The sequence below is a fragment of the Plutella xylostella genome, chromosome 27 (assembly GCF_932276165.1).
Source record: "Plutella xylostella chromosome 27, ilPluXylo3.1, whole genome shotgun sequence".
NCBI lineage: Eukaryota > Metazoa > Arthropoda > Insecta > Lepidoptera > Plutellidae > Plutella > Plutella xylostella.
In genome coordinates, this window is record NC_064007.1 from 3,968,541 (window position 1) to 3,990,491 (window position 21,951).

General features: G+C 37.6%; 2 protein-coding genes across 16 annotated transcripts in view; both read right to left on the bottom strand.

The window, feature by feature from the left end:
• The window catches only part of LOC105383676, a 31,128-nt gene extending 26,865 nt beyond the window's left edge, over nt 1–4,263 (bottom strand). The window contains exon 1 of the mRNA XM_038110402.2: nt 3,995–4,263. Coding sequence (XP_037966330.2) covers nt 3,995–4,083 — 89 coding nt within the window. The 5' untranslated portion in view covers nt 4,084–4,263. The remainder of the gene's footprint in view (nt 1–3,994) is intronic.
• A 1,683-nt stretch (nt 4,264–5,946) lies between these two features.
• Nucleotides 5,947–21,951, bottom strand: part of LOC105381158 — a 51,503-nt gene continuing 35,498 nt past the window's right edge. For 14 of the 15 annotated variants that reach the window (XM_048630947.1, XM_048630943.1, XM_048630942.1 and 11 more), the window contains 3 exons: nt 10,198–10,474; nt 6,770–6,873; nt 5,947–6,684 (listed from right to left, as the gene is read on the bottom strand). In XM_048630947.1, coding sequence (XP_048486904.1) covers nt 6,427–6,684; nt 6,770–6,873; nt 10,198–10,474 — 639 coding nt within the window. In that variant the 3' untranslated portion in view covers nt 5,947–6,426. The remainder of the gene's footprint in view (nt 6,685–6,769; nt 6,874–10,197; nt 10,475–21,951) is intronic. The other variant, XM_048630955.1, reaches the window with a different exon arrangement.

Here is a 21,951-nt window from a genome sequence, read left to right on the forward strand (position 1 = left end):
GAGCCAGGTGCAGGTACTTACACCCCCACAGAGAATAGAATAGAATAGAATAGAATTCAGGTAATGCCATGGTAATGCAGTACCCATATTGTCTTAAAACTAGCTACAATAAAAAATCTAAGTCTAAGGTCTTTTGCAAATAACCTATATAATGTATAGGGTTATAGGTACTAGTCACTTGCAAAAGACAGTCATTTACGTCCTGATGAACAGATATCCAATGCTTGTAAAAAGGATTGGTAATGTCTTGCGATACAACATTCAAGATTGCATTTCCGGAGCTGCTCAGCCCCGACCAGAATGAAGCGAGAATACGTGACCTGAGGACGGCAAAAAAGTCGGGCACCCCCGCCTCCGCGAACATGCTCGACGCGCTACAGAAGCGTGGCAGCCGCATGAGCGTGCGGTATGCATCATTATACTGCACCCTCATGGTGCTCATCGCCCTTCTGGTGTACACATGGTGTACATGATCCACAGATGGCAGGTGTACATATTTTGGCAGTATGCTTTAAAAAGAGTGTTAATCTGTTCATGGACAGTTGTTTACAAAGACTGAAAGACGAAGAATGTGGTTTATGTATGGGTCAGTTGACGTATCTATGTCGACCAGATTGGCGACATACTTACTGAAAAGGGGCCAATTTAAGAGTACTCGTAACCGAAGAGCATGTATGCGCAGATGTATGAATGTGGAAGAAGCGAAAGAGGTGTGTCAGAATCGTGCCCAGTGGAAATCCGTGATCTCTGCCTACCACTCTGGGAGACAGGCGTGAGCGTGTATGTATGTCGCAGCCGGATCGTATAATCCGCCGCATTACATTACGGCTGGCCGAATTACATGACAGGGCCGCTTTGTAATGCGCTGGATCAACGTTTAGCCGGATTGAATACGGCTGAATGAAATTTCGCAGATTGTATCCGACGTCGTGCGTCCTTCAATATGGCTGGCCGTAATGTAATACGGCCAGGAATTAGCCGCCGCTTTGAAAGTTTTTTGTTTCCATTTTTAACACTCGTGGCCTGAAATAACAACAACAATGGCGTCGGATACAGTTCATGCGATACAAAATTGCGAACATATGAGTGTTTTAAATTAAGAAATTTTTACATTACGGCTAGCCGTATTACAAGACAGGGCCGCTTTGTAATGCGTCGGCTCAACTATTAGCCATATTGAATACGGCTGAATGAAATACCGGCGGATTGTATTCGACGTCGTACGTCATTCAATACGGCTGGCCGTTATGTAATACGGCGAAAGATTAGCCGCCGCTTTGAATTATTTTAGTTTAGATTTTTTACACTCGTGGCGCTGTCTGACATAACAACAACAATGGCGTTGGATACAGATATTTGATAATAAGAATAAGAATAAGAAACGATGATGATTGAAACGAAGAAATCGTGTTAAATATTTAAGTGAATAGTGATTACAAGAACAATTCTCACGGGCAATTAAGATAAGATAAGATAAGATATTCTTTATTTGCACACAAAAATATGGACAACAATACAAAACTTAAATTATTTTATATTCCGCTCAATGCGGAATAGTAAAGATTCCTTTAAATAAAGGGCCGAGTTTTATACATGTCGCAGTAAGATAGTTATAGCCGTAATATAGTTATATCCCTAGGGATATGATTATATACCGGAACATAGTTATACGAAAGCGATTCATTACTATTTCACTAGGGATATAGCTATAAAACGGACCAAGTTTAGTGATATAGTTATATTACTAGATTAAGTTTAGTGAAATAGCTATTTGAGTGAAACCAAGATCTCACCTTACTTGATGAGAAATAAAAATATCTCAAAACTGTTGATTAGTTTAAAAAGATTTGTTATTGTTAATGCCTTAAATTCCAAAAAATATAATCGTTTTAATTATAATTTCAATTTCTTACTTACTTTAATACTTGTTCATGCCACAAAGTATAGTAACTGCAGGATACCTATACCTACATAAATAATGTAGATTTTTTAATAAATAAAGATAAAACATTTTGGCTTTGATGCCAAGGTTATTGAAAATGTTCCTGTAATAAAACGAATAGGTGTTCTACTAAAAGATGTGCCTGTAAGATGCACCCAGTGCTATGTTATACTACACTATTCCTCTACTTGTCCGAACAAAAATTTTAAAATATTTTTAATGAAACCATGATCTCATCTTAGTTGATAATTGATAAGCGAAAAGATATCTCAAAACTGTTCATTAACTTTAAAAGACTTTTAAAATTTTATTTAGTTTTGATTTTATTGTTAATGCTTAAATTCCAAAAAATATGAATGTTTTAATTATAATTTAAATTACTTTAATACGTGTTAATGACACAAAGTAACTAACTGCAGAAACACAAAGTAGATTTTTTAATAAAGATAAGAAATCTACCACATAGAATTAAATTTTATTTAATTCTATGTGGTAGATTTCTATTTCACTAAGTTTAATCAAATAATATATTTATAACACTGAACTTAATCTAGTAATATAACTATATCACTAAACTTGATCCGTTTTATAGCTATATCCCTAGTGAGATAGTAATGAATCGCTTTCGTATAACTATGTTCCGGTATATAATCATATCCCTAGGGATATAACTACACGGCTATAACTATCTTACTGCGACATACACATCAACAGCTACAGTGACCATGGATTCTGGTGGTCAGCGGATTCCACATAGTATTAGGTGCTGTGGCATAAAATCTGAGATTGTGAATGTGGCCGGCGAAGATAATTTGATTTTGATGAAAAATCATTCCAAAGATGCAATCCGAGTATAGTGCCGATTAGAACATTGTTAAGGAGAGCGGCCATGGTGGGCGAGATAAAATTCTGTACGCTATCAAATGTAAAATGTAATGCTTAGTATGGTCATGGTCACCCTACAATTTTAGTAATAGTACGATGCGGCTAAACGTTCGCCGCCGTTTTGAAGAACGTATCGAAATTACAATCCGGCCTAACGTTGATCCGACGCATTGCAAAGCGGCCCTGTCTTGTAATGTGGCTGGCCATAATGTAATACGCCGGATTATACGATCCGGCTGCGACATATATAATGCACGTCAAAACAGGTAAAGTGACCATGGATTCTGGAAATTCCACACAATATTACTAGGGCAAAAAATAACACACACACACGCACTCACGCCTTGTACTAATGTACTCCCTTGCGGGGTAGGCAGAGGTGCATTGCTGCACCCACTTTTCGCCAGAGTGTTATGTTAGTCCCAATGTAATAGGGGGCGGGCCTATTGCCATTTTACGGGCACATCCAAGACCCGAGAACAAATATCTGTGTTTAAACAAATATCTGCCCCAGCCGGGAATCGAACCCGGGACCATCGGCTCAGTAGTCAGGGTCACTAACCACTACGCCATTCGGTCGTCTAAAAATATAATATCATAAATGTGGCCGGCAAACTGTCTTAGATCTCTACATATAAATGATTATTACATTATATTTTTGTGAAGTATTTTCTATGAAAAATAGCATAGTATTTTGAAAATACGTTACTTAATTCTAAAGCTAATTATTTTATATATATATTAGTGTATATGATAATAATTCTTGACTAGTAAAAAAAATCGTATGAAGAAACCTATGAGTGATTAATAAAAAAGTTTTTTAATTCAAACGTTGTTTTATTTTATAAGTATGGTCATGGTCAACCTACAATTTCAGTAGACGCACGATGTGGCTAAACGTGGGCCGCCGTATTGAAGAACGTATGGAAAGGACAATCGGGCTAAACGTTGATCCGGCGCATTACAAAGCGGCCCTATTATGTAATACGGCCAGCCGTAATGTAAATGTAATACGGCGGATTATACGATCCGGCTGCGACATATAGACCGCGACGACGTACCTACTCTGCGGTCGGCAGATAAGGCAGGGTGGGAAACGTCAAAAATGAGATGTCAATGTCAAGGAAGGAGGAAGTTGATCTTAGAGTTGATGTCAAAATAACTTACCCAGATACGGCAGGTTTTTTTATTCCTACTTTTCTTTTCCGTTTTCTCAGGCACACCTTCCGTAGTTCTTTATTTTTTTTGTTTCCCATATTGGTAACTATTCTACACTATATTACTTAGTTAAATGTACTCTATCATTGGTTATTATGAGGTTATTATCTATGCCGTTATGTTGGCAGCAATTGTTTTTAGTGTTGCCACAAAATAGAAAATAAGCTTCCCCAAAAATTGGTAATTTTATGTTTATTTAATATAATCCTTTTAAAGCTACGTACAGACCGGGCCAACAAACGCCCAACGATGGATATTTATCATACATAATATAGGGCAGATTGCAGCAACGAAGGTCAACGAAAAACGTTCGTTAGGCCGGTCTGTACACGGCTTTACACACTGTCTGAATATTACGGGCAGGGTAATGAGCCGTTTTCCTTGACAGCTTTCAGTTGAGGTTTTGTTCAAGCCGATAGATGTCGTGACAACATAGTGTACCGAACGTCAAATATTGCACACAGAGAGCTAAGAGGTTGAAGTATTAAACTCAGATTAAGAACTCAAAACTTTTAATAGTACTTCTATTTAAGTCTAATTTACAAGTTCAGAATCATTATTTTTCAAGCGTCGTTGCTGTAGAGAACGCCTGAGGGCAGATATGGAATTTCCTCTGTGGAAATAAGATTTAAGCTGACACAAAATCTGTGTTCTGAGGGTTTGACAGTTAGTACAACTCAGACAACGCCATCTGTTTCTCCAAAATTTAAAACTTTTTTTTTAACAAACGGCTCATTGGATATTTGAGACATTGAAAAAGTGTTATGTTTAGCTATACATACATAGGTACATACATTCATCCTGACGTCCCTCAGCAGGGACAAAGGGCCTTGAGTAGATTTCTCCATCCGGCTCGATCTTGGGCAGCGGCTGCGAGATCCTCCCACTTCATTCCCACAACTTCTGCCTCATTCTCCACAGAACGTCGTCAGGTTGTTTTTGGGCGGCCCCGTTATATTTAGCTATAAAGTAGCATAATACTGGTCGTATCGTCTTTGTTTTTGTATTGTTTTACTATTTTGTTAAAAACTGCTTTTAGGTACTTATACTTACGTTATTCCGGTAAAAACATGAGCCACACCATAAGTAAGATGAGTTGGGACAAGAGCGCCTACGAGGTAAGTGCGCCCCCTACTCCCTATTGACCCCTATTTGTGTTTGAATAGGGAAAGCATAATTATATTTTATAAATTTACATAAAATGGGCTAACTATAAATGATTGTCGTATGCAATTTCATAAAATACAAGTTGACTAATCTTTTAATATACCTAGTAATCTTTAAAGTTGTTAATACAAAATTCATTAAAAAGTGGCACTCAAAGTTGAAAACTATCCCCATTCACCCCGTTTTACGGTAGCCAGTGGTGCCATAATAAGTGGAAGGACTGGCGGTGCTAACCGCTGAACCTGGGATATTTTTCAGATATAGAATCAGCATGGAACATGTGCCTGGTACGAGCAATACCAGCGTATGCTGTCCCGTCTCAGGAACCCCAGCATCACGGACTCGGCCATCGCCTGTATGTGAATCCCAGTGGAAGCATAATAATTATAAGTGTGCGTTTTGACTGCTCGGTGAAAAATACATTTAGGAGAAAAGATATTTCATACATTTCTGGTTTCATTCAACCATTTTTGTTATTTAGTGTTAGTCTTTTAGTTGCTTAGTTATACAATAGGTTAAGCATAAGCACGATTTGTTTAAATTAATTATGCTGTAAACACATATTTTGGATTTCAATTCAGATCTAAATTTATAGTACGTAATCATATTATTGTGATGTATTAATTGTAATCCGTTTTGTGTTTTAATAAATAAAATAAAATAAATAAAATTTTGTTATACTATCCTAATGTTTACAAATTGAAACAGATAAGTCTGAAATGTTACTACTTAGGGAAGATAAATTTGTTCTTTTTTATTTATTTTATTCTATTCTAGTTTATATTCATACGCACAATTTTCAATTTCAGGTTTTAAACCATAATAAACATCAGACAAGGATGGACTGGCCGTTTTACTACAGTAAATAGGCAAGTCATTAGTTATATGAATCAACATGTTAATTAGCTAGAAATAAGATAACTTCTTCTATCCTCAGTAACAATAACATCATTAACACATTGGCTTACCCATAATTATTAATAATTAATTTAATTATTTAACAAAATTACTAAAATTTTATACAAATGGAAAAAGAAAAATTACTATAAGTAATATAGATAATATCGCCATGATATCTTACGTCCATCCTTGTCTGACTTAAAAGACTTTTCATCACTAAATATCACAACATTGTTGCACCAATCAAAGTTTAAATAGTCAGTCGCAAAACGCACACTGTTTCGACGATGCTGGGCCCTGAGTGTGAGGATCGGTTAGACAATTTTCTTCGCCACCTTCCGACACCTCATCCCAGCAGCGCGCAAGTGAACCCGTACGGTTTGTAGGGATATATTATGTGCTGTGGCCGTAGAACGGGTGCTGCAGAACGGATCAGCGCTATGTGCTGCTACGATTTCTCGGTGGCGTGGTGATGCATCCGTATAGGTAGCAGTAGGTTTGCGGCCACGACGACTACTGTCTACATGTCCCGAATCTCTGTATCGGTGAACCCATAATTGAACAGTTCTCCTCTGCAAACAAAAAATACAAATACTTAGCATATAAAAATATTCTAACGGTCAAATAAAATCATATTCGCAGTTCTATGTTACTTACGGATATCATTAAACGTCTTGCGATTTCACTAATTGCAATATTTTGTTTATATAATACAATTATCTCCGCCTTTTTGAAAGTGGTTAAGTGACTGTCCATAGTAACTGCGAATAGAAATGAATTAAAAATGAGAATTTGAAAAAAAAAAATTTGTGCTGAGGGACCATAATAATGTCGAATAACTTTTAAATAAATTCTTTACAAATTCCAGCATTCGTTTTACAAATTAAGTTACAACATTTACTAAATGTTTTAGTTACCAAACCTACAAAAAAACATGTGGTCCCTCAGTGCACACACACACAATTCAGGGATAATAAACCTTTTTAATCGATTTCAAAAAAACATTCTCAATTCGGTAAGTACCTACGTAATAATATGTTTGGTGTGTATGTAAGATTATTGGAACTGCACCATATTCACATATGACAATCTATTAGGGCTAATAAACAAATATTCAAAATTGTATACAGGGTTATTGGTAAGTAGACCGGATCCTTTCAGAAGGTGATAGAGGAAGGAATTTCCAGTCGATTGAACCCAATAATGCATTATCCTAAACTTAACCATTTCTAAGATATTTAATATTTAAGGTTTTTTAATTTTTTTGCCAAAATTTTATGCTTAAAACCAAAAATAAAAAAAATCAATCATGTTTCAATATTTTTTTTGGTGGTTTTGCATAAGTAACACCTTAATAAAGTAATTAAAATAATCAAATGTGCATTATTCAACTTAAATTAGACATAATACCTCAAAATAGTTAAACATTTTGAAAAAATATTCAAAACGCAAAAACTAATAAATTAGATTAAAAAAGATTTTCATATGACATTTTTTTGTGCACTTTAGCTTAAAAACATGGTCAACTAATAAGCTTTCAAACAAGATAATTGAATACCAAATCGATTAAGGTATCACCAAGATATGGCCAAAACAACCAGCACAGACGAACAAAATTCAACAGGAAAACTAACAAAATTAGCCCAATTTAAAGGTAAAAAGTGTGATTGTTTTCAGTCCTGTTGACTTTAGTATGGAAACCCCTGCTGAGTTTTCTCCGCTTTCTCTGGTTGTTTTGGCCATATCTTGGTGATACCTTAATCGATTTGGTATTCAATTATCTTGTTTGAAAGCTTATTAGTTGACCATGTTTTTAAGCTGAAGTGCACAAAAAAATGTCATATGAAAATCTTTTTTAATTTAATTTATTTGTTTTTGCCTTTTGAATATTTTTTCAAAATGTTTAACTATTTTGAGGTATTATGTCTAATTTAAGTCGAATAATGCACATTTGATTATTTTAATTACTTTACTAAGGTGTTACTTATGCAAGACAACCAAAAAAAATATTGAAATGTGGCTAGTTTTTTTTATTTTCGGTTTTAAGCATAAAATTTTGGCAAAAAGTTAAAAAAACCTTAAATATTAAATATCTTAGAAATGGTTAAGTTTAGGATAATTCATTATTGGGTTCAATCGACTGGAAACGCCTTCCTCTATCACCTCCTGAAAGGATCCGGTCTACTTACCAATAACCCTGTATATGTTTATGTATATGCTTGTTGGTATGTATGTTTAACCACGAATATCTCGGAACTCCGAAACGATTGATCCGATTGTTACTATTCTTTGTTACGGTTTCGTACCTCAAAAGGAAAAAAGGAATCCTTATAGGATCACTTTCTTGTCCGTCTGTCTGTCACCAACCTTTTTCTCAAAAACGGTTAAAGATACAAAGCTGATATTTCGTATGGATGTACGTACATAATGATGAAATTAAAAAGAAAAATATCTCAGGTAAGTAGTCTTGTACGGAACCCTCAGTGCGCGAGTCCAACTGGCACTTGGCCGGTTTTTTATGGTTGACCTTTCGCGTTGTGATCGTTTGATGATTTTTATAAACGTTATGGAGCCACAAACTGGCACTTTCCGGGCAGCTGCCCCATCTGACAGACCACAAGAGTCAGACTTTCTCTCTCCCAAAAAGAAGCGTCCTCGTGGTTCTTTTGCGCCTAACGTAAAGACCATCATTCTAAATATTTAAAAATATACCTAATATAGAAAATTGTCCGGATACAATTGATGTTCAGACCAGTGGCGGCTGCACCTCAAGTGCGCCCGTGCAACGCACTACCATTTAAAATTTTAAAAACCTTCTAAATGTACCTTCCTTCTTCCTATACCATACTAGGTACGTGTAAAAAAAAACTTCACAAAAAATACCAATATAACAACCGTAATACCTACCCTAAACAGAAATTACATAAATCTGATTATCGTTACGAGTTAAATTAAATCGAGCTGGCCTATTTTGATTTCTACTGCGAAAGAATTAGATCTTATTTTTGCTTGAACAAAAACGGCCTCGTGCGCTCGGATTGTCGCACGGCGCGAGCTCCTACATGTAGTATGAAACAGGATGGAAATCGCCCGGCGCGTGAGACGGAAGATGCTCAGTACAAACTGTATGCAGTTCTAGGATAAATTCGTGCGCCGCACGCGACCGGAAATTGCCGAAACAATACGAATGACGCCACAGGATTCGGGAGGCGCGGGCGGCGGCCTTGACCGGTGGCGTGACCTACGAACGATGCACTTGTCATGTCATTGTCAGTTTCACCTTTCGCGCGCGAATACGTAATTAATTTGCTAATTAAGTACTTATTGACTAAGAAAGTAGTAAAGATTTCGTGAGTGTGTATGTGTGTGTGTGAGTGAAAATGAGTGCAAAATACAATATTGACTTCATAAAAAGCAATAGGACATTGCAAAATAGACTGGGCATTAAATCTGCTGGGCCGCCTCGGCCTTTAGTGCAAAACAAAAAATGAAACTTATAAGTACCTACCTGAATTTCCAAAAGTGAAATGTTCAATAAAAAGAAATGGTTATGTGGATGTGAGAGACTAAATGCTTTATTTTGCTTTCCGTGTGTTGTTTTCGTTTCGGCGGAGAAGCTATTTCGCGTCAAGAAATAAGGTAAAATATAGGTACCTACTTATAATTTTTTTACTTCTAATTGTAATAGTTAATCTATTTTTCTCCAAAAAATTACTAAACCCATAAAGTGCACCACCGGGTATCTGAGGCACCAGCCGCCACTGGTTCAGACTCGTATTGAAAAAAGTACCCAGCCAAAAAAGGTTTGTGATCTCGGACATGTCAAAAATTAATAACTGCCAGAATTCCGCGGGATTAAAAATTTGAGTATAACCACGAACGGTTGATATTTTTATGTCACAGCTTGTGTACGGGCGTTTGTCTACGCGCAAACTCGTTTGTGCTGTTGTGTGTGTGTGCGGTTTGTTACTGGTATGTAAACCGATTTCTGCTTTTATGCACACATAGACCATGTTAGTGTGCACACACACATACACTACGTTAGTGTGCCCTGCTAACCATTTGACGTTGCCGTGTGTACGTACCTTTATTCAATCCACTTCTTCTCTTGGTCTTAACTGAATCTTTTTTGCTATCTTTTATCCCTTTGTTTGTTTGCACTGTTGTTGGAACTTCTGATATGATGCCGGATTTTACTACTGAGTCTTCTGTTATGACACCCGCAGCTGTTTCTTCTGGCGGTTCATCTGGTTCAATTTTTACTTCCGATAACGGATCCGGATTATCGTCTAGTGGAGGTTGCTTGACAAGTACGAGTGGTTCATCGATATCAGTGTCATCCATTATATTGGAATATTTATCCTTAGGTGCAGTAGAAGCATAACTTTTAGGAGAAGAAGTAACTGGAACAGTCAGGGATTGTACCCAGTCTTTGCTTTCCTCTTCATCATCATCATCATCATTACTGATGGGTACTTCATCGTCGTCTCTATTCAAGCTTTCGTCATCAGACGCATCATCAAGTCCTAATTTGGCGAATTCTTTCTGCAGCGTCTCGAAGAGATCTCGCACTTTGTTCTAGAAAATAAAAGGAATTTCATTAGTGAGAAGAAAAAAGTGGGTTTGGCTGTGTCCCCTTGGACTTTGGACACGACCATATATTGACGTGAATACGAAGTAAATTTTATATGAATAAGTAGGTAGTTATTGGTAAACTAATATTAATTTAGGTACCTACTTGGCGCCATAAACTTTGACTTCGACTGATGAAAATTTGAAAAAAATAAGTCGCTCAGAATGACCTTCTGGTTCTCCCCTTACTTTCTATACCACTTATGCAACAGCCTGTAGATAGCCGGGCAAAGCGGGGCAATAAAAACCTAAACAGCATTTCCTAAACCGTAAAGAGCCGAGCAAAGCGATGCCATACATCTCAATCCTGCATTCCTTAAAGCAGTGTTTTTCAACCTGTGGGTCGCGACCCCCTGGGGGGTCGCGAAGCTTCTTTAGAGGGGTCGCCAGAGGTCGAAAAAATGGGTACTTTAGTAAAAAAATATAACTAAGCCCGAAAAAGAAATCAGAATTTCAAAATTCGCCAAAAAAAGTCATTCTCTATAGTAAAAACCAACCAACATAGTTTCTATGAAAAATAATTTAAAAAATCGCGAATTATATTCATTACATTTTCGGGCTTTGATAAAACTACCATGCTGCAAATGGTTTCGGCTTAGTATACTTATATGCCCTTTTCCGTATTTCTAAGATTTTTCCGGTCACTCCAACACAAATTTCTTGAAATGTTGGTTTTTAACTGTGAATTATTGGTACATTTTAGTGTCGCCTAGGTGTCGCCTAATTTACTACTCATAATTTATTTATAAGTTGGAAATATACTGTCTTAGATATCACATATTTCATTAAACAAAGACACTTTTTTGTATTTCGAGTGCACTCCTCATTTAAAACTACTTCTGACTCGGCATCGTAGCTGACGAATAAAAATATCCCGCTAAGTGCAACCCCTTAAATTATCAAATTAGAGAACGTTTTTTGATTGATTCTGGCTAATAGGTCATGATTTCTTCCGATGAGTGCAGAAAATAATAAGAAATATTAACTTTATTAAGAGTTATGGGCTCAAAATTAACTCTAAATTAACTTTTTTAAACTCTAAATTAACTTCTTTCAAAAGTGAATCCGGAGGCTTAGGTGAATAACAGTATTAAATTATGTTCATTATAGGATACTTTGACTATATGTTTTAAATAGTAGCCAATTTAAAAAAAAAAAACAATTTTAAAACACAACACTGGGTTAAGGGGGTCGCGAAATACTTTTTTATACCAGGGGGGTCGCATCATGAAAAAGGTTGAAAAACACTGCCTTAAAGCCTAGAGAGCCGAGCGCAGCGAGGCAATACTAACCTTACCGGCACTTTCTAAACGCCAAAGAGCCAAGCGAAGCGAGTCGGAAAAACTAACCCCGCATTTCGTAAAATAAAAAGAGCTGAGCAAAGCGAGCCAATAAGTATATTTGGTTTTACCAAATCGGTATTTCTTAAACCCTTTGCTTATAAGTTTTAGAACATGCCGGTTTGGTTTGTTTTCTCTGGATTCGCTCGGTTCTCCAGGTTTTAGAAAATGCGGGTTTGATGTGTTTGGCACCGCTTCGCTTGCTTCCTTATGATTTTTGGAAATGCCAATTTTTATTTGTACTGCCTCTCTTTGCTTAACTATTTACACTTAAGAAGTTCGTAATTAAGAAGTTTGTAAGCCTTACAAACTTACACAAAGAGTCGAGCCTTACAACGTAAGGCCTCGCTTCGCTCGACTCTTTGTGATTTGGGAAGTGCCAGTTAAGTTTGTATTACCTCGCTTCGCTCAGTTCTCTAATCTTCAGGTTATGCAGGATTGAGATGTATGGCCTCGCTTCGCTCGGCTCTTTACACTTTAGGGAATCCTGGGACCTCGCTTCGCTCGGCTCTTTACACTTTAGGGAATCCCGGTTAGGTTTGCGCTAATTTAAAAGTGCCAGTTAAATTTTTATTGTCTCGCTTCGCTCGGTTCTCTAAGCTTCAGGGTATGCACGATTGAGATGTATGGCCTCGCTTCGCTCGGCTCTTTACACTTTAGGGAATCCCGGTTAGGTTTGCGCTAATTGAAAAGTGCCAGTTAAATTTGTATTGTCTCGCTTCGCTCGGTTCTCTAAGCTTCAGGGTATGCACGATTGAGATGTATGGCCTCGCTTCGCTCGGCTCTTTACACTTTAGGGAATCCCGGTTAGGTTTGCGCTAGGTTTTACGCTTTACACTAGGTTTTAAGAAATACGGAGTTGGTGTGAATGGCCTCGCTTCGCTCGGCTCTTTAGGTTCAGAACATGCCGATAAGTTAGGCTTTAGGGAATGCTGCGTAACGATGCCGATGTTGATGGGGAATGTGCGGTAGCGACACGGTAGCAGTATGGATTGCAATTCGACGTTTACAATCCATTACCCTACCCTACCCTACCCTCCCTATCCTACCGACGATACTGTCTCAGAAGGGCCAGGGAAGTTCTCCGTCGCACTCGCTCTTGTGTTTGCAGGATGTGAGTGAGCGCGATGCAACACTTATGTCACATTTTAAATGCGCCCCGTGCTACTAGCCCAGGATACTACATCAGGGTTTTAGCACAGGGTGTTCAACTCACGTAGATGCGCCGCGAGGGCAGGCGCAGCACGGCGTGGCGGCGGTGGCGGCCCCCCGCGCCCCCCCCGCACGCCGCGCACAGGCCCGCGCCTGCGCACTGCACGCACGCGAACACGCGGCCCGCGACGGCGCCGCCACACTCCGCGCAGCGCAGACCCGCGGACGTCGCCGGAACTAGAACGAGCAAAGTTTCATTTTCATTTCCTTTTATTGACTAACTAATTGTGTAAGTATAGGTTGGACATTCAAGATAAAAAGTCAAAACCAGATATGTAGGTAATATAAAAACCAGTTTTTTAATGTGAGCGTTTGAAATAGTAGCATTTTTGGATATGACTTTTGGCTAGGGGTCAGGAATAGACGAGACTTTGTGTGTTTTATTAATTTATAATTAAAAATATGAACCAGTTATTACCATGGGCATTATAGACAAGGCTGCTTGCTGCTTCTTCCTTTTGTGACACCTACAACAATTGTACATATAAACATAATATTAAAAAAACATGATGAGATAACTGTCAACTGTCAAGCAAACAATAACCTGCTCTTGAAGTTAAATTCAGTTTTGTGTGCAAACAGTGATATTGTGATCTTAAACCAACAAAAAAGTGTAGACAAATACTTTGGACATTTGTGAAAGTGTTATCTGCGTGTGATTTGCCGTATTTCAACCAAAATAGTGCAAACAAAATTCGCGATAGTCACTTGAAAGGCCTAATTTATTTTTCTACCCTCATTTATTTACCATTGTCAGGAGAGTGCGTTCAAAAATCAGCTGTCAAAATGACATGTCAATGTATTAGTGTTGCCATTGCATAAAATTACCTCCCATATGGTAGATTCTTTCTCGGAGGTGGCTGTCCAGGCCTCTGAGAAAGTCAAAGCTACTGGTGAAAACCCAAAAGATGCCGTAGGCAAACTGCTGAAAAGCTCGGGATCAGCCAAAATTAATCTTGATCCCCAGAATCAAAATAGTGAGGATGAAAATGACTGGCAAACAATCCCAATACTCCGTCAACATCAAAATAGGTACAAGAGGAAGAGACTAAGTACACCGTCACCAGAAAAGCAGGATCTACAATCTCACAATAGATACTCTGCACTCAATGTTGATGATGCTCCTCAAGTTGAAGTTACATCGAAAACGCTGAAGCCGCCACCAATTATGCTATATGGCATTAAAAATGTAACAAAACTGAAAGAAACCATTGAAGTGGTATTAGATAAAACGCAATACTCATTCAAGATTGTCACCAAAAATCAAATGAGAGTTTCTACTGAAAATATGGATGCATACAAAAAGGTAATGGCTGTGGTTCGTGAAAAACAACTGATTGGTCACACCTTTGTACCAAAAAGTGAGAGACCGTGTAGGATTGTCATAAAAAACCTTCACCATTCAACACCTATTCAAGCCATAAAAGACGTCATAGAGGAAACCGGAAACACAGTTAAAGGGGAAATCATAAATGCACGTCATGGATCCACTAAGACACCACTGTCAACCTGGTTTGTTAACCTAGAACCTGGGCCCAATAATAGTGAAGTAAAAAATATTAAATATATCTATCACACGAGTGTCAAAATAGAAGATCCAATACGGAAAAACACAATCCCCCAATGCAAGAGATGCCAACAATATGGTCACACCAAGAACTACTGTATGCGGCCATACAGGTGTGTTAAGTGTGCTGAAAGCCACAACACAGCGGACTGTCCTAAAAAGGACAGACAAGAACCAGCCAAGTGCGCCCTGTGCCTAGAAGATCATGCTGCCAACTACAGAGGATGCAGGGTTTTCAAAGAAATTGAGAAGAGGAAATTTGGCTCTAGACCAAACAACAAATCAGCCAAGCCAAACCAACAAGAAAGTAAGAACCCCGAGGAACCAAAATCAGGCACATACGAATACACACCAAATCTGGGAAACAAAACGTATGCCCAAGCTACAACGGGAGTAACAGGCAGCCTTGAAACAATACTTTCAGAACAAACTAAGAAACTAGATCGCCTTATTGATCACATGAGTACCTTAATGGGACTCTTGACAACCATCGTGAACAAGTTAGTCAAATAATATGGCCCTACGAGTTGCAACTTGGAATGTGAACGGACTGATTGGTAAAAAACAAGAAGTTAAAATATTACTTAATATTCAAAAACTTGATATACTTCTTATATCTGAAGCTCACTTAACAGAAAAAACATCTTTTAATTTGGAGGGGTATAGTACCTATGCTACGTACCACCCTGATAACACCTCTCATGCAGGCACTGCAATTATTATAAAAAATACTCTCCAGCACCAATTACTCCCAGAGTATAGATCAACAAAAATTCAGGCAACTTCAATAATGATACATGATAAACAGAGTCCAATCACAATAACATCCATCTACTGCTCGCCAAAACAAAAGAGGAATCCGGAGACTACAGAGGAGGATTTCAATAGATTCTTCGAGTCACTTGGTCATAGATTTATCGTCGGAGGGGACTGGAATGCAAAGAATCTACAATGGGGATCACGCCTCACCACAACACGAGGACGCAACTTAAAAAAGAGCATGGACTACCACAAGCTTAATGCCCTGACAACTTGTGAACCAACATACTGGCCCACTGACCCACAAAAACTCCCAGATCTGTTGGACTTCTTCATCTACAAAGGCGTGCAGACTCACTTTCTATCAGTAGAAAGCTGCCATGACTCATCCTCGGATCATACACCAGTCATAGCGACTCTGAGCTATACCATTATTGAACGTCCCGTCAATCCGTACTTGTGCAACAATCACACAGATTGGGAAAACTTCAGGAGACATCTTAATGAAAACTTAAATCTTAAACTTTGTCTGAAAAGTGAAGATGATATAGATACTGCCACCGAACACATCATAACATCCATTCAAAGAGCAGCATGGGCAAGTACTCCATCCCAGAAGAAACCATCTAACAATAAATCACACTCCAATCTTCCGTTTATTGTAAAGGAGAAAGTTTTAGAAAAACGTAGACTTCGACGCATTTGGCAGAATAGCCGGCATCCAGCAGATAAACGGGAATACAACAAGTCAGCTGCAAGCCTCAAAAGATTTCTTGTGGAAATTGAAAATGACACATTGCAACAGCGCTTAGAAAACTTGACAGCCAAAACTCCAGCAAAAGTTGAAAACTCCCTGTGGCAAACTGTCAAATCACGAAACAAACCACAACTGGCTCAACATCCCCTAAAAACGGATCGTGGCGAGTGGGCTAAAACGGACCCCGAAAGAGCTGAAGCCTATGGCTTATTTCTAAGTGATGTGTTCCAACCGAACAGCAGCATGGGAACATTAGATGAAGAAGTTAGAAAGTTTCTTGAATCTGACCTACAACTCAGTCTACCCTTACAACACTGCACACCGACAGAGGTCCGGAATACAATAAAACTACTGGAACTAAAAAAGGCACCAGGATTTGATCTAATAACAGCAGAGATACTAAAACAACTTCCTAAAAAGGCAATAGTATTCATAACCACACTGTTCAATGCTATATTGAGAATGTCATACTTTCCTCGTGTATGGAAAGTTTCCCAGATAAAAATGGTACCTAAACCTGGGAAGCCTCCGCATCTGACTTCCTCGTACCGGCCAATCAGCTTGCTACCAGTGCTATCGAAAGTACTAGAAAAAATAATCAGTGCTCGATTAAATCAAAGCCTAAAAGACGCCAGTACTATCCCTGACCACCAGTTTGGGTTTAGAAAAAACCATGCCACTGTTGAACAAGTACACAGGGTCTGCGAACACATTAGGGAAGCTCTGGAATGTAAGAAGTACTGCTCAGGAGTATTTTTGGACGTGCAACAAGCCTTTGACAAGGTATGGCATAATGGCCTGCTCTACAAGTTGAAAAAGTCACTGCCCCACAACTTGTACCTACTACTAAAGTCATATCTAGAACATCGCATATTTTATGTCAAGATTAATGACTCAGTCTCACAGTTCTACGAGATCAATGCAGGAGTTCCTCAGGGCTCAGTGCTGGGACCGTCGCTGTACCTACTGTATACTGCTGATGTGCCTGAATCAGACAATGTGATGACCGCTACCTTCGCGGACGATACCGCTGTTCTTGCTTCCGATGAAAATCACAATCTGGCATCTGAAATGTTACAGAGCCATTTAGATAAAGTTGATAAATGGATGAGAGATTGGCGAATAAAGGCTAGCGCAACTAAGTCGAATCATGTCACATTTACCTTAAGGAAAAAAGACTGCCCTCCAGTGAAACTTGGAAATGAAGTGCTCCCCCATCAATCTACTGTAAAGTACCTGGGCTTCCACTTAGACAGGAAACAAACTTGGAAATGCCATATACAGAAGAAAAGAGACGAGCTAAATCAGAGATACCGATCACTGGAGTGGCTTATGGGTAGAAAATCCAGAGTATCACTTGAAAATAAATTGTTAATTTACAAAACAGTCCTGAAACCCGTGTGGACCTACGGTATTCAACTGTGGGGAACAGCAAGCCAAACAAATATTGAAATCCTACAAAGATTTCAAAACGGAGTACTCAAAGCCATTGTAAATGCACCCTGGTTCACCAGAATGGATGAGGTGCATGAATATTTGAAAGTTCCTACCGTGAGAGAGGAGGTTGCAAAACTTACAAGAACCTACCGAGACAGGATTGTAAATCACCCAAACAAACTGGCCACTGACCTTACCAGTAATGTACCCACCAGAAGACTAAAAAGAAAAAACATCTGGGATAACATAGACCAATAATACATTAGAAGGCAACCTGACAATGGGAGGGTATGCCTGCAAAGCCAATCATAAACCACGAAATGAACTGCTTATGGTTATATTAAACCGATTGCATGTTGGCAAACTAAATATGAAAAAAAAAAAAAAAAAAAAAAAAAAAACATATTTTGGCATATTAATAAGAAATCATAACAGGCAGAAAAGAACTCACAGGAACAGGAAGAACTCGGGGAGATGTATCTGGTAAAGTTGTTTCCACCTTGAACACACATTGCGATTCCAATGAGGCCTGCAACAATAACAATTCTAGTAATTAAAAAATCATGACAAATGATATTTTATCGTGAACGTGAAGTAAAATTACTCGATGAATTAAGTAGGTAAAATTTTAGCCAGGGGGCTGTTCATATTTTCATACAAAATTGACTCTAACCTGCAAAGGTAAATAAATGTGTAATGTAGATACTGTAAGTGCTACCTACCTTCTTTGTTAATATTATACTTTTTGTAACCGGTACACCGGCATCCACAACACACGGCCGAGCCTAGTGTGAAAGCCACCAAAATTCGTAAATTTGCTAAATCACACACTTCCAATTTAATTTCATAATATTGTACTTACTAATGTAAATTATTCTGGTGTTTAAATAAATATATATTTTAATTTTTTATATAGAACACTTCAAGCAAGCAGTCAAACACAATCAGGAAACCCACTATCTTCTCACACAAGAAAAGCCAAAACACTCTATTCTAGCCTTACTCTTACAACTTTTGGCTGTACCTATACTGTCCTGTCTCTTAGTCTATTCATGCTAAGGGACATAAAGTTTGAATACATACTTCATTCAAAGGTGATGCAGGTACAATATTTTTTCCAGGAATGTTTTTCAGTGTGGTACTTAATTTAAGACGTGGCCTTTTATTACTCCCAGAAATCCAGTCCTCATAGTTTTCTGTATCGTCTTCAATCTGTGAATAAAGTAGCTAATCAATAAAATACAATGTGGCAATTCATGGCCCCAAATTTGCCTTTCTTTTTAGATAAATGCATGCCATTCTATGTACAAGTTTGTGCGGTGACCAGATTCTATACTTTATAATGAGGCCACGAAGAAAAATCCTGAACCTGAATAATAAATATCTACAATTCCACACACAAGAGAATTTAATACTTTAAAGAAACTTACGTTTATATGGTCCTCGCAACAATAAAGTGCTCGTTTTGGGAAGTTTCTATTCAGCAAACTGCACCACTTTTGTTTTAAACCCTTTCTTACATAAAAAAAACGCACGTTTGGGTTTCTGCTATCATCATTTTTACATCCTGGTACGAAGCACGATTTGCGAGGGTCATGCCAACGTTGGTGTTCAGGAATGTCTTCCATACTGAACAGTTTGTCCAATTCCGGGTCAATGGTCGTCGTAGTGGCAATCAAAATCGAATCCAAGGTCCAAAGCAAAGGTAGTCGTAGAGGCAGGCAATATCAGAGGTCCAGTGTGAGAAAGCAGTCGTTAAATAATATTAAATCCAAGAAAACGCAGTATTGAACAATAATAACAGGAGAGGTTATGTTTATGTTATGTGAGCACCAATCACAGAGTAGGTAATATTGGCACCGACACCGATAGACGTGTGACCAAAGAGTACGTAAAAGCTACAGCTGAACTAATAAAGTCCTGAAATGGGCAATGTCCGAAAAAAATCGACAACGCTCATAATTTTTCTGATGATAGGAATAACCCTCCGTATCATCCTGAAAAAATCTCAGATTTTTTCTATGCGTTAGTAATTTTATAAAAATAAAAACATTTTAAGTTTCACAAAACGGGGATTCTACGGACATCAGAACTTTTTCCATCGTCTTTATTTATTTATAAACACTTTATTGTATAATAATAGAAACAGTTACAAAAATGGACTTAAAAGTAGTCTTTATAAGCAATTAAAAAAATATGACAGGTAACCTGTCATATTGATGTGAGCACCAATCAAGGACTTTGTATAAAGTCCTTGGCACCAATAGACGTATAGTCGTTTGCAATAGAATCCAACAATCATGTAAACAAACCAAATTGTCACGATTACTCCGTAATCACATACATTTGACGATCAATTATGAACATAGTCTGATTTCAACGAACGCACTATTGTTTTCACATTATCTTCAACACGATTTAACTTGTATTGATGAGTTAAATTTGTTAAAACATTATTTTATTTATTTTTTTCTTAACCTCTATTGTCCCACTGCTGGGCAAAGGTCTCTCCCTGAACATTCCACTTATCCCTTAAATCCGTTAAAACATTTGCAACGTAAAAATTTCGAAGTATTTGACAAGCTGTCATCTTAGTTTTTTACTCATCGAACTCTATAAGTTATTGAAAAGTTAGTGTTGTTCGTAATCTGAAGTTATCTTTTAATTTTAATTTAATAAATTATTTTAATTTAATATTATTTGAATACAATAAAAAATAATTTTCAAGAGCTTAATTTAATTAACCAAAACGAAAAAAGGAAGAGGAAGAAATGAAAAAGCTCGACGGCATCTTAGACACGGCAAGCGATGACACAGTGGTTCCATTTATAATTACGGTCACCGGCGACACTTCTGATAGTGATGATGAAGAAGACGAAGATTTAAATTTGTTTTAATAAACACTTTTTATATATAATCAGTTTTATTTTATAGTCTATGGCTTATAATATTTAATCTAATTAGAACACTATGACATCACTATGGGCATAAACAATACGCTGTCAATGTCAGTCCGCCATATTTGTTTACATGATTGTTGGATTCTATTGCAAACGACTATAGTAGGTCTATGGGTCTATGGATAGACGTGTGACCAAAGAGTATGTAAAAAGCTAACGCTAATGAGCGCTAATGTAACGCTTGTCATATTTTTTTTTATTGCTCATTGAGACGATGGAAAAAAAGTCCTAAAGTCCCTAGAATCCCCGTATTATAAAACTTGAAATGTTTTTATTTTTATAAAAATACTAACGCATAGAAAAAATCTGAGATTTTGTGATATGAGATGATACGGAGGGTTATTCCTATCATCAGAAAAATTATGAGCGTTGTCGAATTTTTTCGGACATTGCCCATTAAATGAAGGCGCAGCTATCTTTAATGTAGCAACCCTATATAGCGAAACAAAACTGACTTTGATACTTGAAATTTTGCAAACTGACTTTGATACGTCCAAATACATTTATTGCTCGAACGAACGTTCGTTGGCACTTGAATCCGGTTCTTTTCTCTTACGACGACGACATCATTCGTTACTCCATTATTTGTTTATCTCCATGATCTAAGTGGCGGGAAATATCCAAGTAAGTAATTATCATATTGGACGTCTACACGCTACGCTCTCTTGCTTTTCAACTGAGCCATTCCGATTATACTATAGTAGTCTTTGAACTGAGCGTTCATTCGTTGGCCTTCGGCGACCGTCCAAAAAGAGTTCGTTCAAATATTTCGATTTCGCGCACTTTTTTTGTAGATGTTTTAAAATATCTTTGTTTTTATAGACTGATAAAATTAGTTTCTTGAATTTTTAAGAGGATCTCAGACGTTTGTCCAGTTTCGTTGATTTTTTCATGAGTCTATGAGAGGTCTATAAGTAGAGAATAATAATAAAAAAATCAAAAAAACATTTTAGTGAGCAGTGGCGGATTTACCTATAGGCCAAAAAGGCCAGTGCCTTGGGCGGCAGATTGAGAGGGGCGGCAAATTTGGCAAATAGTTTTATTTACAGTTTTTTTATAATTAGTTAATTATACGTGTACTGTACACAATCCATGTATAAATTACTATTATAAAATACGAAAACGATTAATAAATGCTTTATAATATTTCGATAAAACCAGATTCTGGATGATTA